Source organism: Hyaena hyaena, unplaced genomic scaffold (genome assembly GCF_003009895.1).
Source record: "Hyaena hyaena isolate Hyena2069 unplaced genomic scaffold, ASM300989v1 scaffold_1712, whole genome shotgun sequence".
NCBI lineage: Eukaryota > Metazoa > Chordata > Mammalia > Carnivora > Hyaenidae > Hyaena > Hyaena hyaena.
The window spans coordinates 39,844-62,217 of NW_024082340.1; the positions used below are offsets into that span (position 1 = coordinate 39,844).

General features: G+C 36.1%; 1 protein-coding gene across 4 annotated transcripts in view; it reads left to right on the forward strand.

Moving 5' to 3' along the window:
* The first annotated feature begins 12,280 nt into the window (after nt 1–12,280).
* Nucleotides 12,281–22,374, forward strand: part of ABCB7 (ATP binding cassette subfamily B member 7) — a 158,108-nt gene continuing 148,014 nt past the window's right edge. For all 4 annotated transcript variants that reach the window (XM_039224678.1, XM_039224680.1, XM_039224679.1 and 1 more), the window contains exon 1: nt 12,281–12,460. In XM_039224678.1, coding sequence (XP_039080609.1) covers nt 12,293–12,460 — 168 coding nt within the window. In that variant the 5' untranslated portion in view covers nt 12,281–12,292. The remainder of the gene's footprint in view (nt 12,461–22,374) is intronic.

Consider the following 22,374-nt stretch of genomic DNA (forward strand, 5'->3'; position numbering starts at 1 on the left):
GCGAGTGGGGGAAGGACAGAGAGAGAGGGAGACACAGAATCTGAAGCAGGCTCCAGGCTCTGAGCTGTCAGCACAGAGCCCTATGTGGGGCTCGAACCCACAAACCATGAGATCATGTCCTGAGCTGAAGTCGGACACTCAACCAACTGAGCCACCAAGGCGCTCCTAAATAAAAAAATTTGAAGAAAAAAATAACTGAAACTTTATATGAAGTAAGAAAATTTTTTTTAATGTTTACTTATTTTGAGAGAGTGCGTATGTAAGCGGAGAAAGGGCAGAGAGAGGAGGAGAGAGAGAATCTTAAGTAGGTTCTGTGCTATCAGCAAAAAGCCCAATGAAGGGTTTGATCTCATGAACTGTGAGATCATGACCTGAGCTGAAATGAAGTGTAGGATGCATGACCGACTGAGCCACCTAGGCGCTCCAAGAAAAATTTTAAATCAATAAGTACAATTAAAACACTCATGGTATAGTAATAAGGAGCATGGGTTCATGAGTCAAACCCTCTGGATTTGGATATCATCTCTACCACCTACAAGCTATGTGTCCTTGGGAAATGCCTAAGCTTCCTTTTCCTCATTTGAAAAGTGAGGGTTATATTAGAACCTACTCTATATGGATTTTTCAGACTATAAAATTAGATGATATGAATTAAAGTACCCAGTTCAGTGCTTAGAAAAAAAATAAATGTTCAACAAATATCCCCCCCCCAAAAGGGGAAAAAGGTGATAAACACAACTTTATAATGTTGACTATTTATTTTATACTGTTCTTTTGAAATCTTAATAGTAATAAGTGTGAATGTGTGTGTATACATACCTACACACATATCTATGATATGCAATACATATGTGATATATATGTGTGTTCTGCTTTACTCAACATTATTTCATACATATTTTTCCACATACCAACACAAATCCATATAATTTTCATGTAATTCTTGTTGAAATTTTTCATTGAACTGCTTTTTTTTTAAACAAATAGTTTATTGTCAACTTGGTTTCCATATAACACCCAGTGCTCATCCCCACAAGTGCCCTCCTCCATGCCCATCTCCCCCCTTCCCCCTCACACCCATCAGTCCTCAGTTTGTTCTCAGCGTTCAAGAGTCTCTCATGGTTTGCCTCTCTCCCTCCCCCCCACTATTTCCCCCCTTCTTCTCCCCAACGGTCCTCTGATCAGCACCTCCTAATCCTCCTATACATGCAAATATATGGTATCTGTCCTTCTCTGCCTGACTTATTTCGCTCAGCATAACACCCTCAAGGCCCATCCATGTTGCTACACATGGCCAGATTTCATTCTTTCTCATTGCCATGTAGTATTCCATTGTATAGAGAAACCACATCTTCTTGATCCATTCGTCCGTTGATGGACACTTAGGCTCTTTCCATGTTTTGGCTATTGTGGAGAGTGCTGCTATGAACATTGGGATATATGTGCTCCTAGGCATCAGCACTCCTATATCCCTTGGGTAAATTCCTAACAGTGTTATTGCTGGGTCATAGGGGAGTTCTACTGTTAATTTCCTGAGGAACCTCCACACTGTTTTCCAGAGGGGCTGCACCAGTTTACATCCCCACCAACAGTGTAGGAAGGTGCTGGTTTCTCCACATCCTCATCAGCAAATCAGTCCTCTGATTTGCTCATTTTAGCCACTCTGGCTGTTGTGAGGTGGTATCTCAGTGTGGTTTTGGTTTGTATTTCCCTGATGAGGAGGGATGTTGAGCATCGTTTCATGTGTCTGTTGGCCATCTGGATGTCCTCTTTGGAGAAGTGTCTGTTCATATCTTCTGCCCATTTCTTCACCGGGTTGTTTGTTTTTCGGGTGTGGAGTTTGGGGAGTTCCTTATAGATTTTGGATATTAACCCTTTATCTGATATGTCATTTGCAACTATCTTTTCCCATTCCGTTGGTTGTCTATTAGTTTTATGGATTTTTTCCTTTGCCGTGCAGTAGCTTTTAATCTTGATGAGGTCCCAATCGTTTTTTTTTTTTGCTCTTGATTCTTTTGCTTTTGGGGATGTGTCAAGTAAGAAATTCCTGCGGTGGAGGTCAAGGAGGTTGTTTCCTGCATTCCCCTCTAGGGTTTGAAAGTTTCCTGTCTCATGTTCAGGTCCTTTATCCATTTTGAGTTTATTTTTGTGTATGGTGTGAGAAAATGATCTAGTTTCATTCTTCTGCATGTTGCTGTCCAGTTCTCCCAACACCATCTGTTAAAGAGGCTGTCTTTTTTCCATTGGATACTCTTTCCTGCTTTGTCAAAGATTAGTTGACTGTATACTTTTGGGTTCAATTCTGAGTTCTCAATTCTAAACCAGGCTCCGAGCTAGCTGTGGAACCCACGGACCGTGAGATCATGACCCGAACCAAAGTCGGACGCTTAACCGACTGAGCCACCCCGGCGCCCCATCATTAACTGCTTTTTGAAGATTTGGAATTATTTTCAAAATTGCTAATAACACTGCTACAAACATCGTTAGGCAATATAACTTACATACTCCAAACACATATACAAGTTTGTGTGAAAATTACAACACTCTCCCCACCCAGTTTTAAAAATTACAACATCGTTGAGTTTCAAATCAAACAAGGAAACTCTGTAGGGGTGATTAAAAAAAGAGGAAACTCACAGCCAAAACAGTAAATAGTGCTGAAGCCTCATGACCCATAGAGGAATCAGATATGGATGTAAGTCAAAATCTGGGGTATTTTTTCTTTTCTTTTTAAAATTAAGATATGAAATAAAATCGTCCTTTTGATGTAGAGTTCTTCAACTTTTAATACATGTATATAATATTGTAATAACCATGACAATTAATATAAGAAACAATACTATCATCCCCCAAATTCTTTCATGTTCCTATGTAGTCAAATCCTTCTCCCACCTTTTCATGTCTGGAGTTTTAATGCCTTGCTGAAATGAGGGGGAAGCTGCAGACACAGTTTGTGTGGTAAGCTGGATTTGGGCTTCTTGAAATAAGTAGTACTACCAAAACCCTGACTATTGGCCTACAAATGTGGACTTGTAAACAGAAAATCCATTCTCAGCCCTGGGTTCTCCATGAAAAAACTTCACTGGAAAAGAAAAGTTAAAAAAAAAAAGACTGGTTCCAAACTGATAAATTCTAAGGGACACTGCAGAAGCAAACACAAAACCGTTCCATAGTGACACCACTACAACCTGGTGTATATGCAGAACTCACGGGTAAGACAATTCTCTCTAAAAAAGAGATCATAACAAAAAATTACAAAGCAAACAGGAAATCTTACCACCAAAACCAAAATAAATGGAAAAAACTCCAACCCAGAATATGTAATAACAGGAAAATTTTGTTTCGAAGGAAATCTAACTGAATAATCTACTTATAAGTTGAAGTATTATACAAAAATTATGATGAAATAAAAATATTTTCCGATATCCCAAGTCTCAAAGTTTATTATTTACAGAATTTCAGTAAAGGTACGACTAAAGGATACATTCCAGCAAGAGTGATATTGAAACCAGGTTAGGAGTGTAATGCAATTAAGCAATGTTGAGTAAAGAAATCAGAGGGTGCCACTTTGACTCAGGTCATGTTCTCATAGTTCATGCATTTGAGCCCTGCGTCAGGCTCTGTGCTGACAGCTCAGAGCCTGGAACCTGTTTTGGATTCTGTGTCTCCTTCTCTCTCTGCTCTCCCCCAGTCACACTCTGTCTCTCTCAAAAATAAATAAACATTAAGAAAATAAATCAGTAAATATTGTTGAAAATTCCAAGTAAATATTGACTGTAAAATATCATAATAATTAACTTGATAAAGTTTATAGAGTGAAAATCTAGATTACTATAACATGGAATATAGAAGGCGAAAGTTGAGAATTCTAAGATTCTTGACACTTTGGGGAGAAGGCTAGAAGTATTAACTTTAGACTATTAGAAAAATGTATAGTAATAGGTATCTTTAAAATTGTAAGTGTAATCACTGAAAGAATGAAAATAACACCCATAACTGTCAAACCAGTAGGGGGAAAAGCTCAATCAATTTATCTGAAGGCAGAAAAGAAGGGAAAAATAAGTAAACAAAAATTATGGCAAATATGAAATACAAAAGAATACGATAGAAACAAGCCCAAATATATTTACAATTAATAGGTAAATGTAAATCAATCATAGGTGTATACTAAAAGAGGCTGTCAGATTGGATATCAAAACAAAATACAGGTGTATGTTGCTTACAGAAGACACACCTGAAACAGAATGACACAAAAAGGCTAACAATAAGGAGGTAGAAAAAGATATACTAAGCAAAGATATGGCAATATCAGTATCATACAAAAGAATTCATGGTGAAAATTATTAATATAAATAACAAAGAAATGATTTAATCTTTTATCAGCCACCAAGAAAGTATAACAATCATGAACCTGTATGTACTCATAATATCAGATTAATATATTAAACAATAGTTAAGCAAATTACAAGAAGAGATAGACAAATCCACATTCATAATGGGACATTTTAACACTGTTATAACAAAACACACAAGTAGTAAAAGTGTAGAAAATCTTGACATGTTAAAAAAATGTATATCCTTGGGGCGCCTGGGTGGCTCAGTCGGTTAAGTGTCCGACTTCGGCTCAAGTCATGATCTCACGGTTTGTGGGTTCAAGCCCCGCGTCGGGCTCTGTGCTGACAGCTAGCTCAGAGCCTGGAGCCTGCTTCAGATTCTGTGTTTCCCTCTCTCTCTGACCCTCCCTGCTCACACTGTCTCTCTGTCTCTCTGTGTCTCTGTGTCTCTCTCTCTCAGAAATAAATAAAACATTAAAAAAATATTTTAAAAAATATATATCCTCTACAAGGTACTAATTAATTTGAGTTGACCTTCTACTTAACAACCTTATATAACTCTCTTCTTGTTTTTATTAGATTATGTATAGATTTTTTTATCTGGAAAATTATATAATCTACAAATTACTAATATTTTTTCTCTTTCAATCTTTATCCTTTTTCTTTTTATTTCTTATCTCCTTGCATTGACCATTACTTCCATCCAATACAATGTAAAATTGTAGTTGGGTAAGTGGGCATCCTTGACATATTCCCATCTTTAAAGAGAACACTACTAAAGTATCATCATTAAGTAAAACATTTGATAGATTTTTTTTTATGGTGAGAGAGATACCCTTTATCAGTTTAGAGAAAATTGTTTCTATTTCTAGTTAACTAAGAGTTTCAATAGCCAAACTATGGAAGCAACCCAAATGTCCATTGACTGATGAATGGATAAAGAAGTGGCATATATATTCAATTGAATATTACTCAGCCATAAACAGAATGAAATCTTGTCATTTGCAATAACACTGATGGAGCTAGAGTGTATAATACTAAGCAAAGGAAGTCAGTTAGAGAAAGACAAATACCATATGATGTCACTTATATGTGGATTTTAAGAAACAAAGCAAATGAGCAAAGGAAAAAGATGAGATAGACAAACCAAGAAACAGATTCTTAACTATAGAGAACAAACTGGTGGTTACCAGAGGGTAGATAAGTGTGAGAATGGGTTAAATAGGGGATGTGCACTTGTGATGAGCATCAGGTCTTGTACGAAAGTGTTGAATCACTATATTTTACACCTGAACAAATATAACACTGTATATTAATTATATTGGAACTAAAACAAAATCTTCTTTAAAAAATAGGGCCTCTAATACTTTGGACACAATGAAAAGCTTATATAAATATGTAACCTTAAAGCATTTAAGTAAAATTGCCCTAGAATTAACTCGGCACAGGGTTGAAGAAAAGTTTAATGAAATGGAAACATATGAGTGATGATCAAGAAAGTGAGAAGTCAAAACCCTAGCTCCACAACTAGCGGCCTGCAGTGGATCTGGAGAGGGAAAAAGGTTATCAGACATTGCAGGATATCTAAGACCAGTTTTTGCCATTTTTACTTAAAATTCTAAAAGGAAGTTACTGAAATATGTGATATTTTGTGTGGAGCAGAGTGAACACAAGAAACATACTAAGAGGCTTTAATTTAAATTAAATTTGAAGCTAATAAGTATGAGAGTCATAAAGAAAACTGAGTGGGTTTTGAGAACTCTTTAAAAGTAGACTATTTAGCATTCAGCAATAATTTCAGTTGTCCTGTTGCAAAAGAGGCACAATGGTGGAGCACATATGCTGAACTTTGAGAAATGTTTCTGTGGTGGAACCATTCATAGAGAATGGAGAAGCTGAAAAAAACATCTGGGGGTGAAGGTCATGGTCCCTTTTGGGGTTTGGGTATGGCTATTTGAAATATCCAAAGGAACAAATCTGAAAGAATCATGAAAAAAACAAGGAAATTGTTTGGCCATAGTGAAAAATGTCAACAGACCCTTTTGATTATTGTTAGATAAAGCAGATGAAATTTATTAAGGATTCAAAAGTTTTAATAATACAATGAACAAACTTGACCTGATAAACCTATATTGAACCTAAGTTTACATATGAAATAAACTAATCTCAAAGAATGTTTCAACAAATATGAAATATTTTATTTTATTTTTTAAAGTGTTGCCAGTATACATATACATTTATATATATATATACACACTGAGACCTAGTTTTTTTTTTTTTTTTACTTTTAATGTTTATTTATTTTTGAGAGAGAGAGACAGAAAGAGAGCATAAGTGTGGGAGGGACAGAGAGAGGGAGAGGATCCCAAGCAGGCTCCATACCATCAGCACAGAGCCCTACGTAGGGCTTGAACTTGTGATTTGTGAGCCAAAACCAAGAGTCAGACACTTTAATTTAACTGACTGAAACACTCAGGAACCCCTATGGACTAAATGTTCTAATCAAAATATATAGGATATATGTATGGATTTAAAAAATGCCCCTCTAAATGTTGCCTATAAAAGACTCAGTAAAAACACACATAGACTGAAATGAAGAGATGCAGAGAGATATTTCATCAAATAAGTAAAAAAAAAAAAAAAAAAAAAGCCGGAGTAGCAATACTTGTATCAGACAAAATAGACATAAAACAAAGAGAAACAGAAGACCATTACATAATGATAAAGAGAGCAATCTAAGAAAAAGATGCAACATTTGCAAATATTTTTGATCACAATATAGAAGCACCTAAATACATAAAGCAAATATTAACAGACCTAATGGGGGAAATTGACAGTAATATCATAATAGTAAGGGCCTTATTTTGTTTTGCCAATATATACTCTGACAAATAGTTACTTAATTTTTTAAATTTTTATTTATTTTTGAGAGAGAGAGAGAGAAAATGAGTGAGAGAAGGGCAGGGAGAGAGAGGGAGACACAGAATCTGAAGCAGGCTCCAGGCTCTGAGCTGCCATCACAGAGTGTTAAGCAGGGCCTGAACTCATGAACCATGAGATCATGACCCAAACAGAGGTCTGATGCTTAACTGACTGAGTCACCAAGGTGCCCTACAAATACAAAATACTTCAATCAAAGGGATTAATTCTATTGCCCAGTAAGTAATAATACTTTTGACACAGTACATTAAATTATTTTAAAATATTAAAAAGTGGGCAATACTTCTAACAAATAATTAGGAGTTTTTAGACTTAGGGGAAATGAGATAGCTGCAAATTCTCATACTAGAGTAAAAGATGCTTGACAGTATATGTGCTAGATGTCAAACTCTGGAATTTAAACAATAAACATTTGAGCAATGCAGACAATATATAATAAGAAATCATATTTGTAAAAATTTTTAGAACTGATATTACATGTAATAAAAATGAATAAAATTAATGATAAAATAGGGTTAATGCAATGTTGAGAAAAATGTGAGAAGACACTTAAATAATATTAAGAATAAACAGTATAAACTAAACTAACCAAAAATATTGAATGAGTGTTGAATTTTATTGAATACGTTTTCTGATTTATATGCTTCTTCTATATATTTTCTCTTTAAAAGTTGTCTATCATACAGACAATTAACAACCTTGATATAAGGGACATATAGGTAAATTACTCCCAGCAGCTAAAGAACGTGTGTTAGTATATGTATAGATATTCAACCATCTTTGCATTTCTGGAATAAAGCCTTCTTGGTTTTGGTGTATTTTTTATACATCAATTCTGGATTGAGTTCACTATTTTATTTTGCTAGTTTTTCATTTATGTTCATAAGTAAGATTGACATGTGATTTTCTTATATAATCATGGTCCATGTTTGGTGTTAAGATTATTTTATTTTTAAATATTTTTTTGATGTTTATTTATTTTTGAGAGCAAGAGCAAGAGAGAGCATGAGCAGGGGAGGAGCAGAGAGAGAGGGTGACACAGAATCTGAAGCAGGTTCCAGGCTCTGAGCTCTCAGCACAGAGCCCAATGCAGGCCTCGAACATATGAACCCATGAGATCATAACCTGAGCTGAAGTTGGATGCTTAACCGACTGAGCCACCCAGGTACCATAATTTGGTGTTAAGTTTATACTAGCCTCATAAAATATGCAGGACATCCAGATTATTGCAGTAGATTAAGTTTATTTGTCCTCTCTTCTTTTAAACTCCACCAAAATAACATAAAGAATAAAACAGGAATACACCTACAAGGACAATGAGTCTAAGATTCGAGAGGGGTAACACAGGAGTCTTTGCTAAATTATTATTTATAAGATCTAAAGCAAATATAATAAAATGTTATGATATGACTAAGCTGGGTTGCAGGTACATGGGTGTCCATTGTCTTTTCTTTTTAATTTTTAGTAATGATGAAATATTTCTTGATGTTAAAAATAGACAAGTTAGTTTCAAATAGTTATATGTGCTCTAAAAGTGCTTCTCAAATTTTAATGTGCATATGAATAACCTAGGGAATTCTTATTGAAATGCAGATACTGAATCATTAGGTCTGGAGTGGGGCCTGAGATTCTGCATTTCTTGTAAGCTCCCAAGTGATGTCAATGCTGGTGGTCCATGGACCACCATTTGAGTAGTAAGATTTTAAGGGAAATAAAACAAGGCAATGTGATAGAGAGTGGCAGGGACAGTAAGTAGCTTCTTTAGATAAGGTACTCTTGAAAAACTTTTCTAAATAGTGATATTTGAGTCATTAAAATGTCTCTATGAATGATATTCCAAGTAAAGAGCAAGTGCAAAGGCACTCAAGTGGGAATATGTTCTGGCATTTTCTAGAAACAGAAAAGGCCACTGTGGCCTTTTTAAAGTAGTTAAGTGTTTCTTCCACATTTCAGGTGTAATTAGGTGAAAATATCACTGTATTTGGAGCCATAAAACTTAGGTCTGGTCTTCATCCCATTAGCTCTGTGACCTCTGTCAAGCCACAACCTGTTTCCTCGTGAATATTGATGAATAATACCTATTCTCCAGTGTCAATGTGAGGATGAAATAAGGCAAGGTATTAAAAAGCACTTTGTAAATTGCAAAATACTATACACATATAATTATTGCATAAACAAAGTGCTATCATGTGATCCGAGTCTATACAGCTCTAAACTACACAACACTACAGCTATATGTAGTGGCTTTTATTGTGTGCTATGTCTCTTTAATTATTTCAGACACTTATGTGTCAGGTTGCTGTAGGCTAAGTTGGTCTGTCTGTTGCTGCAGTTCTCTGCCAGTGCACAACTCTCACTATGCTTCATGTTCTATTTTTAAGTGCATTGGAAATTTTCTTTGACTCTTTTGGCTGTTTGACCCACTTTAGCTCATAATAGAGTAACTACTTGGATATTCCAATGCGATTCACATTTCTTTTTCTTTTCTTTTCTTTTCTTTTTTAAAGAGTTGCCCGTGATGTGTCATCCCCATGAGTATTACTTTTTTTTTTTTTTTTTTTTTGAGAAAGAGACAGAATGTGAGCAGGGGAGGGGCAGAAAGAGAGAGGGAGACACAGAATCTGAAGCAGGCTCCAGGCTCTGAGCTGTCAGCACAGAGTCCAATGCAGGGCTCGAACCCACAAACCGTGAGATCATGACCTGAGCCAAAGTCGGATGCTTAACTGACTGAGCCACCCAGGCGCACCTGTTTTGTGATTCACATTTCTTAATCAGAAGAGTTGACTTACAATGAACAACCACTACTTCAGTAAAAATAAGTTGACACCATTCGAAGACTGCACAACTATTGTTCCGTGCCAATAATGCCTTTAGATGATTCTAATGATACTTCTCAAGAATCCTGAGAAATCATCTATAGGGTCAGGTGTTTTAGAATTCTGAGGTGTTTCCTAATTTAAAATCTTTTGATTGTATATGGACACTGGAGACTTTTAATTAAATCTTATCTTTGAGTATAGGCAGCATCTTTAATTCCATGAGCAATGGAATAGCAGCTAGACTACCTCTGTTCTAGTATAACTCTAAAACCACAAGGTCCTGGTCTTCTTTATCTACTAGGAACAAGGAATACCCGCAAAAGCTATTGTTAAGATCCAGCAAAATAATGTGTGTTTCTGAAAGTATAAAAATTCAAAATATTATTTTGTCACATGATATCTAACAATCTCTCACAAAATATATGGTACATAGATTCCTATATTTTTTTAAAAAATTAGAGCATTATTGGACAACGCTTTACCTGGGTAGAAAGATTCAGTGGCAATATTCAGCCCTAATAGAAATTGCTGAAAGAGTCTAGGGTTTATCTAGTGTAGAGTGTTGCTCTCTAACCCAGAATCTATGCTGAATAAATATTTACTGATTTTGACATAGGCATTAATAAAAGAGACCATTACTCTTCTGTCAACAAGAAAAGAATAAGCCAGAAACATACAATTAGTAAGTCCTGTCAATGCTATCTCATAATATCTCTGGAATTGATCTATTGCCACTGTTACTGCCATGTTCAGGCCTTTATTTTATAACTGAACTAACTATTGCCTTAGCTTCATTACTCCAATCTGAACTACTTTCAGTCCAATCTTTCCATTTAAGCCAGAATGGTATAATATATGTACAAATCTGATCTTGTTACTCTCTGATTAAAACCCTCCACTGGGTATAGTATCAAGCATTAACTTCTTAGACTGAAATATGAGGTCCTTCCCCATCAGGCCTCTCTTATCCAAGCTCTTCTCCTACTACTCTGCCATATGATCCCTAGAATCTTGAACATGGAAATGTTTTCTTATACCTCCTTGCTTTCATACATGCCATTTCTTTTACATGGAACTCCGTTGAGCCTCTTCAGTTGGAAAGTTTATTCTTTAAATAATTCTGCTCAAGCATCCTTTTCTCTGGAAACCTGAGTGTAGCATGAATCTTGAAACAAAGTAACTGCATGGGTCATGCATTTCTTTTGTCTTCATCAGACTTATCGGGTTAGTCCATCGTGCCTCTATATAAGGAGTTCATAATTATTTACCTGTCTTGAGTAAAAACTTTGAGAATGCAGTAATGAATATAAAATTGCAACTGCTTCACTGTCTACAGGGTATTAGGCAATGCTGACACTCGGAAATGAAAATTTTCCAGAAAACTGTAACATATTTATTTCGATATCATATTATTTGATGATAGTGGGGAAAAAAGAATATAAACCTGCCTTTAAACGTGGACTTTTTCCTCCATACATTTTCACTTTACCAGCCATTAGCCAATCTAGCTGTTTTGCAATCATTAGGGATGCTGCAGAAGCCAAAAGGAAAAGCTAGACAGCGATGCACATTAGCAGAGTAAAGACGTGTGTGTGTGTGTGTGTGTGTGTGTGTCCCAAGAGCGAAAGATCAAAGGAAAATTGCCCCAAACACTGCAAGAAAGTGAACAATAAACCCGAAACCCAGTGAATCTCAAGGTTCATTAAGTCTTCACCCCGGGGGAAATTAGTATCTGTAGTTTACCCTAAGCTTTAGTGCACAGGAGAGTGAAGACAAAAATACACAGAGGGAAAGCGGAGTGAGGCGTTGCGCTGAGTTGGAGGCTGTAAGAGAAAAGTGGAATGACTGGACCAGATAGGGGTTGGCAGATTTAGCAAATGCAGTATTTGAGACATACTAAAAAATAACTCGTTTATCACAAAATCAAATTTAATTGAGCATCCTGTATTTTATGTGGCAAATCTAAGAAAAGAGAGAAAGACGTTATTCTACATTTCTCGGTTGTGTAAAACACTCAAAGGCCCCTAGAAAATACAGCGGTTAAGCCCAAGTATCTGACTTCTCAGAGAGAGGCTATTTCCGGTCTCGGACACTGAAAAGATGAGGGGGAGGGGAGAGACGAGGAGTGGAGGAGTAGAGGAGTGAAGTCCGCCAGCGTCCCACAATCCTCTTCTCTAGGTTCCTCTTCCCTCGCTCAAGATGGCGCTTCTCCTGATACCTTCTTCACGCTGGGCAGCCGCAGCGACTGCTTTTGAAAAGCGTCGCCACGTTGCGATTCGGATCCGGCCTCTAGTCTCTGTCGGTGGTGCAGGTCCTCAACGGAGATCACGTCAGCTCGGCGCCTCGGGAGCTGCTCTAATTTCCCAGGTGAGGTGCCATTCACGTGGAAGAGTAGGGTGAAGGACAAAGAGACCTATAGAAAAGTTTGCCCTCACGCCTTCAGGTCAGAGAGAACACCGAGAAGAAAGGTTGTCAGGGCTAAACTCGGAACGTCAGTAAGTATAGGAAATTAGGGTTAGTAATTGGAGGAAGGGGTGAAGAAAACCTTTGTGGTACAGCACAGGGGAATGGGACGGAAGGTTCCAGGCAGAGGGCACCTGGAGCACTAGTTATTCTCAAAGGATTTACATGCCCCCTCCCCCTCCCTTTGGAGTCTAAGAGATTGAGTAGACGGGATCCCCAGGTTGATTACCTTTCCAAATGCAAGGAAAACTGGCTACTTTTCCAAAGTCAGTAATGGAATTTGGGACTAATATGGCTATGGTTCGGATTTTACTCACTTGGAAATAGCAGTTGGGGAGCATTGTAAAATGACAGCAGAACTACCTGTAAACAAGAGGCTAATTGAGTTGGCACCAGTTGACTCTGCTGACGGTGCTTCTTGATAGGCCAAAAACCATACCTATCTTTCTCTCCAAAACACAGACCGCCCTAAATTCGTATGTAAACACGATTGTCCTTTGATCTGAAAATAGTATTCTTCTGTGTACACAGGTCGCTTTGGAAGCCATAAGGCTACTTATCTTTAATTAATGAATGTAGTTTTTCTTATAGTGCCTCTTAATTTGTGTCCAGAATTCTCTCTTGGCAGTTTCGAAAAAAAAATTTATACTTGTACTTTGGTATATCTTTCTATTTTCTATATATTGACAAAAAGTTTAACTGCCACTACTTGTTCATCAGTATCACTGAAGGTTAGTTTTGAGAAGCATCGTCGTAAATGATTGATTCCATGTGAACAGATATTTAATGTCTACAATGTACGTAGCGCTATGCTAGATAATGAGGGTACCCAGAGAAACATACATAAATGCCTTTAAGACCAGTTTAGTTAACGAGTGTGTATCTATGCGTTACAAGAATACCTGAACAAGGTAGGTAGGTTAAATATCAAATGAATAGTATAAACAATAAGGGCAGTAACCATCTAGAGGAAATAGGGATAATTAAGGACCAGATTATAGAGAGGATTTCATGCTGGTGATAGAACTGAGGAGAACATTTTAAGGAGGAAGAATAGGGAATGACAGCCATGTGGAATGCTGGAGAAATTATATCCATTTGTTCATCCAGTGATTATTGAACACCTTTAAAGCACTGAACAGAATAAAATACAGGCCCTGTCCTTGAAGAGTTTAAAATTTAAGAAAGAAAAATGTAAGTAAACAGGCAGTTATAATACAGTAGTGCAATGATGAGAAGGATACAGTGTACTGAAAGAGTATAATTGAAGGGCATCAGGTCTAATTTTGAGGTGGGAAAAATGCCTTGAATAACTGATAACTAAGCCAAGACCTTAAAAATTAAGAGAAATTAGCTAAAGAGGGAAATGTGTGCAAAGGCCCACAGGTAAGAGAGAGCATGGACCTTTTGTAGAACTGCACGTAGTTTAGCCTACTGTGGAGTTCAGGATAGAAACAGCAGATCAGGCTAGAGAAGCAAATCCAGATCATTTTGTTAAAGGTTTTACAACACTTTATAATTGAAAGTTTGTAACACATGATCTTTTGGGAGCCTTTCTTGTTCTGTAGTCCTCTAATAAGCCTAATGAAGGTAAGATAAAATTTGTAGGACTTTGGCTGGCTGGGAGGATGAGGGGGAAGGAGAAGTTAGAGTTTCAGGGGAAGTGATGGAAATAATTAGCTTTCTCTCTTTTCATGAACACTGTCCCCACAACTTTCTTCTTCCACTGTCTTCTGTACATCCTACCATTCCCTTTGGTTACCATTTCCAAAGTGTAAAAAACAAGAAAAAGGTATTACTTTTGTTTTCTGCTTCTTAAAGGCATGCAACTCTTGCCATAATTTTTTAAAAAATGTAGATTTAACATGGAGATTAAGGAATGGTTATAAGACTGTTATACTTTTAGGACAATCATTAGTAAATAGCATAATATTTTAGAGCTGAAAGGAATTTTTGTGCAGTGTTATGAAACATGTTAATAGGTTGGATCAGCCCTTTTTTAATATGAAATTCAGTAGAATAAGAAAGAAAATGTCAGTGCTTTATACATATTAAGGGAAATATTGTTTTATATACTGTTTTATGTGTATATGTACATTGCCACATGTATGTGATTACTGGGATGCATTGTAAAATGTGTTTTTCACACAGGATTATTCACTGGATGTATGTCGTGCAGTATGATAGTCACCAGCTCCATGTGGCTGTTAAAATTTAAATTAAATTAAAAATTTAATTCCTTGGTTGTATTAGCCACATTCCAAGAGCTAAAAAGGCACGTATATATGGGACATTTCCATCATTGCAGGAAGTTCTGTCCGACAGTGCTGCTTTAGAGAAGATCATGTCCAGCCTTCTAATTTTGAAGATGAGTTAACTAAATCCTAGTATAGATAAATGACAGCCTTTAAGACCATTCATTCATTTATTTTCTTCTCTATGTCAGGTATTTATATAAAGGTAAATAAGACTGTTGTGGACATTAAGCAATAAATGTTGAATCATAAAGGTACTTATACTAGAGCTCTGTTAATAGAGGGAAACACCTTAAACATAAAAGTTTTTTATTAAAATTGTAAGTATGTTAAGATTTAAATTGTAATGATTTATTATACAGTTGCTTCTCTACTATATTAGTTAATATTAAAAAGACATGAGTTTTGGGGCGCCTGATGAGTACCTGAGTCAGTTGAGCATCTGACTCATTTTGGCCCAGGTCATGGTCTGAGGATTGTGGGATCGAGCCCAGCATTGGGCTCAGTCCTGAGCTCCCTCTGCCCCTCTCCCTCACTTGTGCTCTCCCTTTCTCTCCCCTTAAAAAAAAAAAAAAAAAAAAAAAAAGACATGAATTTTGAGTGATAGAATTTTTTTCATCAATATTTATATGGTATGAGGTATCATACAGTTGGTCCACAACACTTTTTATCTAAGTTTAAAGAATTAATTCTTGATCCTGACCCTGATTGTATACTTTTCTTCATTTGTTTCTTAAAAAATATCTTTTTTGAGATTTATCCACATAAGATATAATTCACCTATTTAAAGTGTGCAATTCAGTGGTTTTTATTTTTTTATTTTTTAAGCTCAATCAGCACACTTATAATTAACAATGATTAATTTAATTCACTTTTTTTAAATTTTAGAGTGCAAATAGGGGAGAGGGGCAGAGGGAGAGAGAGAATCTTAAGCAGGCTCCAACTATTTGCTATTCTTAATGAGCTCTAGTTGCTTTTCTTGAGTAAATGTTACTTCATTTGCTACATGACCCCAGGCCCATTTCTAGGGACTATAAATGGCTGTCCTTTTTAAATTTTTACCAGTTTTTCTGGGGAGTGGGTCTAAGGAGATCCTTATGTTGTCATGCCAGAAGTGGAATTCTCTTCATTTGTTTTTGACCAGCTCATGTCCGTTGGCTTACTATATGCACCAAAGTGGTCTGTCCTTTGTCTTTGGTTTATAGAAGATATTCACATTTAGGTCTGGCACACCTTTTATTTTAGTGTATTCTTGTATGCTCTATTTAGTAGTTCTTTTGGACAGGTACTGTTTTGGTTTCATTTGCTGGTTCACATTTCATTTGTTTATATCATGGGAAAAGGATGAGAACTTTAATATCTCCCTGTAGTGAATTCCCCCTTCCTGCACTCCCACTGCCGACTGGCTGCTGCTAAGAGACTTTATTTCTGGCCTTGATATTAACTAAAGTGGAATATAATAACACTAATGAAATAATTCTACTTTGCTTTTTAGAGATCCTGGTTTTAAGATACAGGTTTTACATTATAAGATGCATATCAAGAGATGGCAGTGATTACTGAGAAGATATGAAATGTAGTAAGAAAATTAAAAACAGCAGGAAAAAGTTAAGGGTGTTTTTTTTTTTTAAGTTAAGGGTGTTTTAAAGTGGATTTGGCATGGAAGTTAAGAGGGTGAGAGGTGATTCAGTGATATTTAAAGTACCTGAAGGATAATTTTTTTTTAATTAAAAAGCTATCTTTCTAATAGTTCAGTAATACCTGAACTTATCTGGATCATTAGTTCATTTGAGACATAGACTTCAGTTGCAGGAAGAGGGATTTAATGTGCACATAAAAATAATTTCTTAAATCAGTAATCTTTTTATTGGGAGAGCAAGAAAGACTTTTTAAAAGACCTAAGAGGCAGAACAAATAACCATTAATTTTAATTTAAATACATATCTTCTTAAAGATAGAACAGATTTAGATTTATATCATTCAGCATCACAACTCACTTTAAAAGGGGTGATTTGGCAGAAAGAACATTGGTAAATGAACAGTTAGAAAAGTTGGATTGTTGTCTTGGCTTTGATGTTAGGAGACAATTGAACAATCATTAAATAGTAATTTGCAATCATTAGGCAAATATACGTTATGAAAAAGCAGTAGCTTGGTTTTGAGAAGAGCAGGACATATCAAACCAATTCAGTTCTTCATATGAGAGAATGACAGGATACTTACTTAGAAGTGTAGTCTATCTTGATTTTAATCTTTCAAATCTTGTACCCTGTATCATTCTCACCCAACAAGCCAGGAAGGAATGGTATTGCAAACTGTGAAGGGGTCTTGAAGCAGTAGTGTAGTAGTAAGTAAATCTTACTAGAGAAAATACAGATAATTAGAAGGATTTTGATTTATAAATATTAAAGAGGATAAACAACTGGTGTACAAAGGACATAGCATGGTGTAATGGAATGAATATTGTCACTACGACATCTGACTACCTTAGCTCTATTTCTACTCTTAATTATCTTCGACAGATTACTTAGCCCTTTGGACTTTAGTTTCTGTAAAGATTCAACTACTTGATCTCTAAAGTTTCTTCTTATTCTGTAGTTTCCTAACTCTGATCTGCGGGGACTTTGTATAATAGAATTTCTACTTTGTGAGCCTAGTTTATTACTGGTAGTATTTTTCTAGGAGCAACATAGGCTACATTTAAATTCCCATAAGGTTTTAATGGGGGCAGATTTATATTGTTCTGCCCTTATCATTTGTTGACCTAAGAAGAGGAATGGAAAAAATGAGATTGATGATGAGTTTAGTATTTGCTTAGTGTTGGGGAGATGAAATTAGAGTGGAGGAAGAGAAAGCTAGGGTTCTAAAATAATGAAGGTAGAAATAGGTTCCAAGTCGGTGGTGGAGAGTAGCAGCAGTGCTTGTCTAAGTTGTAAATAAAGATGAAGCTTACCTGGGCTATAAATGATAAAGAGCAGAAATATAAAGGTCTTAGTCTGAAAGTGGCATTGGGGATTGAGAAGAGAAATTCAGAAGACCCCCTCATTGGAAATAGTCGAGTAAATAACATTATATAAGCCATTGACATAGTTTATTGAATTGGTTATTAAAATTAAGATGAGGGGGAAGAAAAGTCCATAATATTATTTCTAAATTTTCTTTTAGAATAATAGGCCTTTCAAGAATCTGATAAAAGCCATGAAGCTTCTCCCTGGAAAAATGGGCATACACACATGCTTCATTTTTCATACCATTTTGGGGTGGTTCATAGAACCCTGATAAATATAATATTGCAGGCTGGGGATCATCTCTAATGGAGTTCCTGAGTAGCCAGTGGCAGAATAAAGGGCACTTATCACTGGGCAGCAGGGGATAGAAGTGGAATGGAAACTTAGTTTGCTTGTATCAAAATTTGATTAAATGAAAAAAATAGTAACATGTTGATTCTCAGTGTTGATCTGAAAGTTAGGTTTTTCAAAAAGGAGTATGTTCCTTCTCATGTTGTAAGATAGTTTAAAATAGAGGTGGAATTGCCTGTTCTGTATGTGATCCTTCTAGTTTTCCCTCTTTATTTATATGTTTTCCTTTTTTAATTGTACAAAACTGCCTCTAATAAAAATATGAGAAAAATAACCCACAGTCTTTACCTCTTAAGTGATTTTCCAATTTCCTCTTGAATTCTAGTTGTACATATGTACATAGTTGTATATGTACATAATTTTTACAATGCTGAGATAATGTTAAATTGTTTCTTTTTATTTATAAGCATTATTTTTCTTGGTGCTCAATCTTTACCAAAATTAGGTGCTTTAATTATTTAATATTTTAGTAATTTTAATAGGTATATATTTAACTGTCTACAAAAGGTGACATTTTTGTTGTTTTGGTTTTCTTCTTCCTTTTCTAAAATTTGTCTTCCTAAAGTTCTTGACACCCTTGTAGGGTTTGCCACTAGTGAGTAAACATACTTTTCAAGTCTTTTATATTATTAGGTCATTTGATCTTCACAATAACTCTGTGAGGTACCTGAACATATCATTGCAGTAACAATGACCTTTTCTGTCTTTTTCAGTCCCTCAACTTCTATTGTAGTTTTAGGCCATTGTAACATAATGCATGACTTTTCTCACTGCCTCCAAGTATTTACCCTTCCAGTCCATCCCACGCAACACATCAAGATTATTTTTCCTAAAGAACAACTCTGGTTAAGTGTCACTTCTTCGCTTATAGACTTAAGTGGTCTCTACACCTTAGCCTAGTGTTCAGGGTCTTAGAGGATTCCCCGCATAACTAGCTTGCTAGCCATTGTTAAATATTTTCTTACAAATACCCTGCTTCTCCAATCACCCTGGATTGCTCCCTGTTCCTTGGACCTTAGGCTTTCTGTTTTTTTTCCTTCAGTTATATCATACTCTGTGAAATGTCCTCTCTCTAACTCCTCCTCCTTTTTCAAATCTTAGCTCAAGGGCCAATTTATTCTATAGAACTATTTTTATAAGCTTGAAAGACATTGATTGCTTCCTCCTCTGAACTATAGCATCTTCCCTACAAGTAGTTATCATGTGTGTCTTGTTGAAGAGAGAAGATTTTAGATGCCTAAAAGGCAGACACATTCCAGTCATTGTTTTTATCTTCTACAGAGCTGTGAATGGTCTCTTACATGTGGTAGGCCCTCAGAAAATATTTGTGAAATGAATGATTAAACTGTATAATGAAATCAAAAGAAATCTTAAGATAAAAATAAGTATTTGCTTTGGTCCTATACATTTGGAATCAATGGCTCACTTTCTACATAGAATGTATATTTTAGCACAGTCATAATTGGACTGTGGAGTCATTAAGGTTGAGGATAACCTCTTAAGATTGTCCATTGTATTTTTGTCACTAGGTGGTACTGTGTTAAGGTAGCATCACTGAATGTCAGGTTTTAGTTTGATAACCAAAGCACAATGCTTTTTTGTTCTAAAATTTTTGAGTTACTTTATTAGTGAACATTTTTTGCCAAGTCATTTTCTATGACTTACAATCTGGAGTTCTTTGAGGAATAAGATATATAAAAATTACTCTTTGTAGAGATTTTAACTGCAGGTTATATTTTGGCTTATTTGTTAGTTCTCCAGTTAAGTTTTCTTTACCACATCCAGACGGGAAAGATGTTAGAGTGGAGAAACTGTATCCTATAGATGTAGTTTCTCAGATCCTGATGTTTTGGGAAAGCAGGTTTTTAAACCAATATCATGCAATAAAAAAGAGAAGTTGATGGTTCTATTTTGGGTTACTCATCAAATTATTTTTATTGATCTTGAGTAACTTGTATTATGACTTGTAATATTTTCACATTTTGAGAGACAGAGACAGCATGAGCAGGGGAGTGGCAGAGAGGGAGAGAGAGAATCCTAAGCAGGCTCCTCAGTGTCAGCACAGAGCCTGATGCGAGGCTCAAACTCATGAAACTGTGAGATCATGACCTGAGCCAAAACTGAGAGTCGAACGCTTAAACAACTGAGTCACCCAGACACCCCTAAAGTATTTATATTTTTATGAAATAAGGTTACTAAGTGTGTGAATATTTGTAAAGTATTAACTTTTTCTTCAACTGTTCTTAACTTTATTGACTTAACAGCTCTGTGTGTGTGTGTGTGTGTTCGTGTTCTAGGACTGCCATAATAAAGTACTACAAACTGGGTGGCTTAAATAGCAGAAATTTATTTTCTTTCTTTCTTTTTAAAAAATTTTTAAATGTTTTATTTATTTCTGAGAGAGAGAGAGAGAGAGACAGCATAAACAGGGGAGGGTCAGAGAGAGTGGGAGACACGGAATCTGAAACAGGCTCCAGGCTCTGAGCTAGCTGTCAGCACAGAGCCGGATGCAGGGCTCGAACCCACGAACTGTGAGATTATGACCTGAGCCAAAGTCGGACGTTTAACCGACTGAGCCATCCAGGTGCCTCAGAAATATATTTTCTCACAGTTCTGGAAGCTCTAAGTCTGAGATCAGGATGTTGGTAGGGTTGATTTCTTCAGTGACCTCTGTCTTCTCTGCCTTCACAAGGTCTTTTCCGCTCTGTATGTCTGTGTCCTTAATCTCTTCTTGTAAGTACACCAGTCATATTAGATTAGGGCCTACTCTAATGACCTCATTTAACATTAATTACCTCTTTAAAGGCCCTGTCAGCATGTAGAGTCACATTTGAAGTTACTTGGGGTTAGGACTTCAATAGGAAATTTTGCAAGACACACAATTCAGTCCATAACTGTGTGTGTGTGCAAATACATAGAAAACTGGAAGTATATACTTAAATGTAGCCCTGAAGAGGGGATGGGTTGGGAAACTAAAGGACAGTAATGAACCTTTCACTAGTTATTATAGATACTTCAGCATTGTTGATATGCTTGTTTTTCTGAGAAAAATTTCATGTGTAAGCTTTTCAATTGGTGATCTGACTTTTTTGTTTTAATGTTTATTTTTGAGAGAGAGACAGAGAGACAAGAGTGCGAGCATAGGAGGGGCTGAGAGAGAGGGAGACACAGAATCTGAAGCAAGCTGAGCTGTCAGCACAGAGCCTGATGTGAGGCTTGAACTCACAAACCGTGGGATCATGACCTGAGAGGAAGTCAGACACTTAACTGACTGAACCACCTAGGTGCCCCAGTGATCTGACCTTTTTAATAGGTTGTATTAACTTGTTCATTTGTTCAACTCTAGTTTTGTCTACATCCTTGTATATGACTCAGTGGTTATTTTGTGTAATGTAAAAAGATCTTTAACATTTATTTATTCATTTATTTTTAGTTCTTTTTAATATTTATTTTTGAGAGAGAGAGAGACAGAGATAGGGTGCAAGAAGGGGGAGGGGCAGAGAGAGAGGGAGACTCAGAATCCGAAGCAGGCTCCAAGCTCTGAGCTGTCAGCATGGAGCACAGTGTGGGGCTTGAACTCCCAAATCTTGAGCCCTAGTCGGAGGCTTAACCAACTGAGCCACCTAGGTGCCCCAAAGATCTTTAATATTTTAAAGAAGCTTTCCTGGAAGTATTCTATAGCTTTTCAATTTAGCTAATTTTTGATATCACTTTACTAGGGAATTGGGGAAGGATTTTAAGATTAAGTCCCAGTATTTCCTCTTCATTTCAGCGGTTTCTTCAATTAGTATGTAACATAGGTATTTTGTGTATTGGGTGCTGCCTAATAAAGAGCTATACTCCTGTTTCTTTTATGAAAATTAAGTTTTGTATTTAAAAAAAATTACCAAAACAGTACTAAAAGATTAGGAAATATGGGGAAAACGAAGAAGAAAGAATAGAAAAAAGCAGCTATTCTCTAACACTTTGGTATAAACCTATAGTTACAATTTTCATGTTTATAGTTTACAAAATACTTTAACATTTCACTTCTTCCTGTTCCTATTTTATTCATTGGTTTTCACCAGTATCCAAAAAATAAAGGCTTTCTATTGCTTAGAGCTGTACTGCCCAGTACAGTAGACATTAGCTACATATGGCTATTTCAAATTCCATTAAAATTAATTAAAATTAAAGAAGATAAAAAACTTAGCAGCTTAGTCAC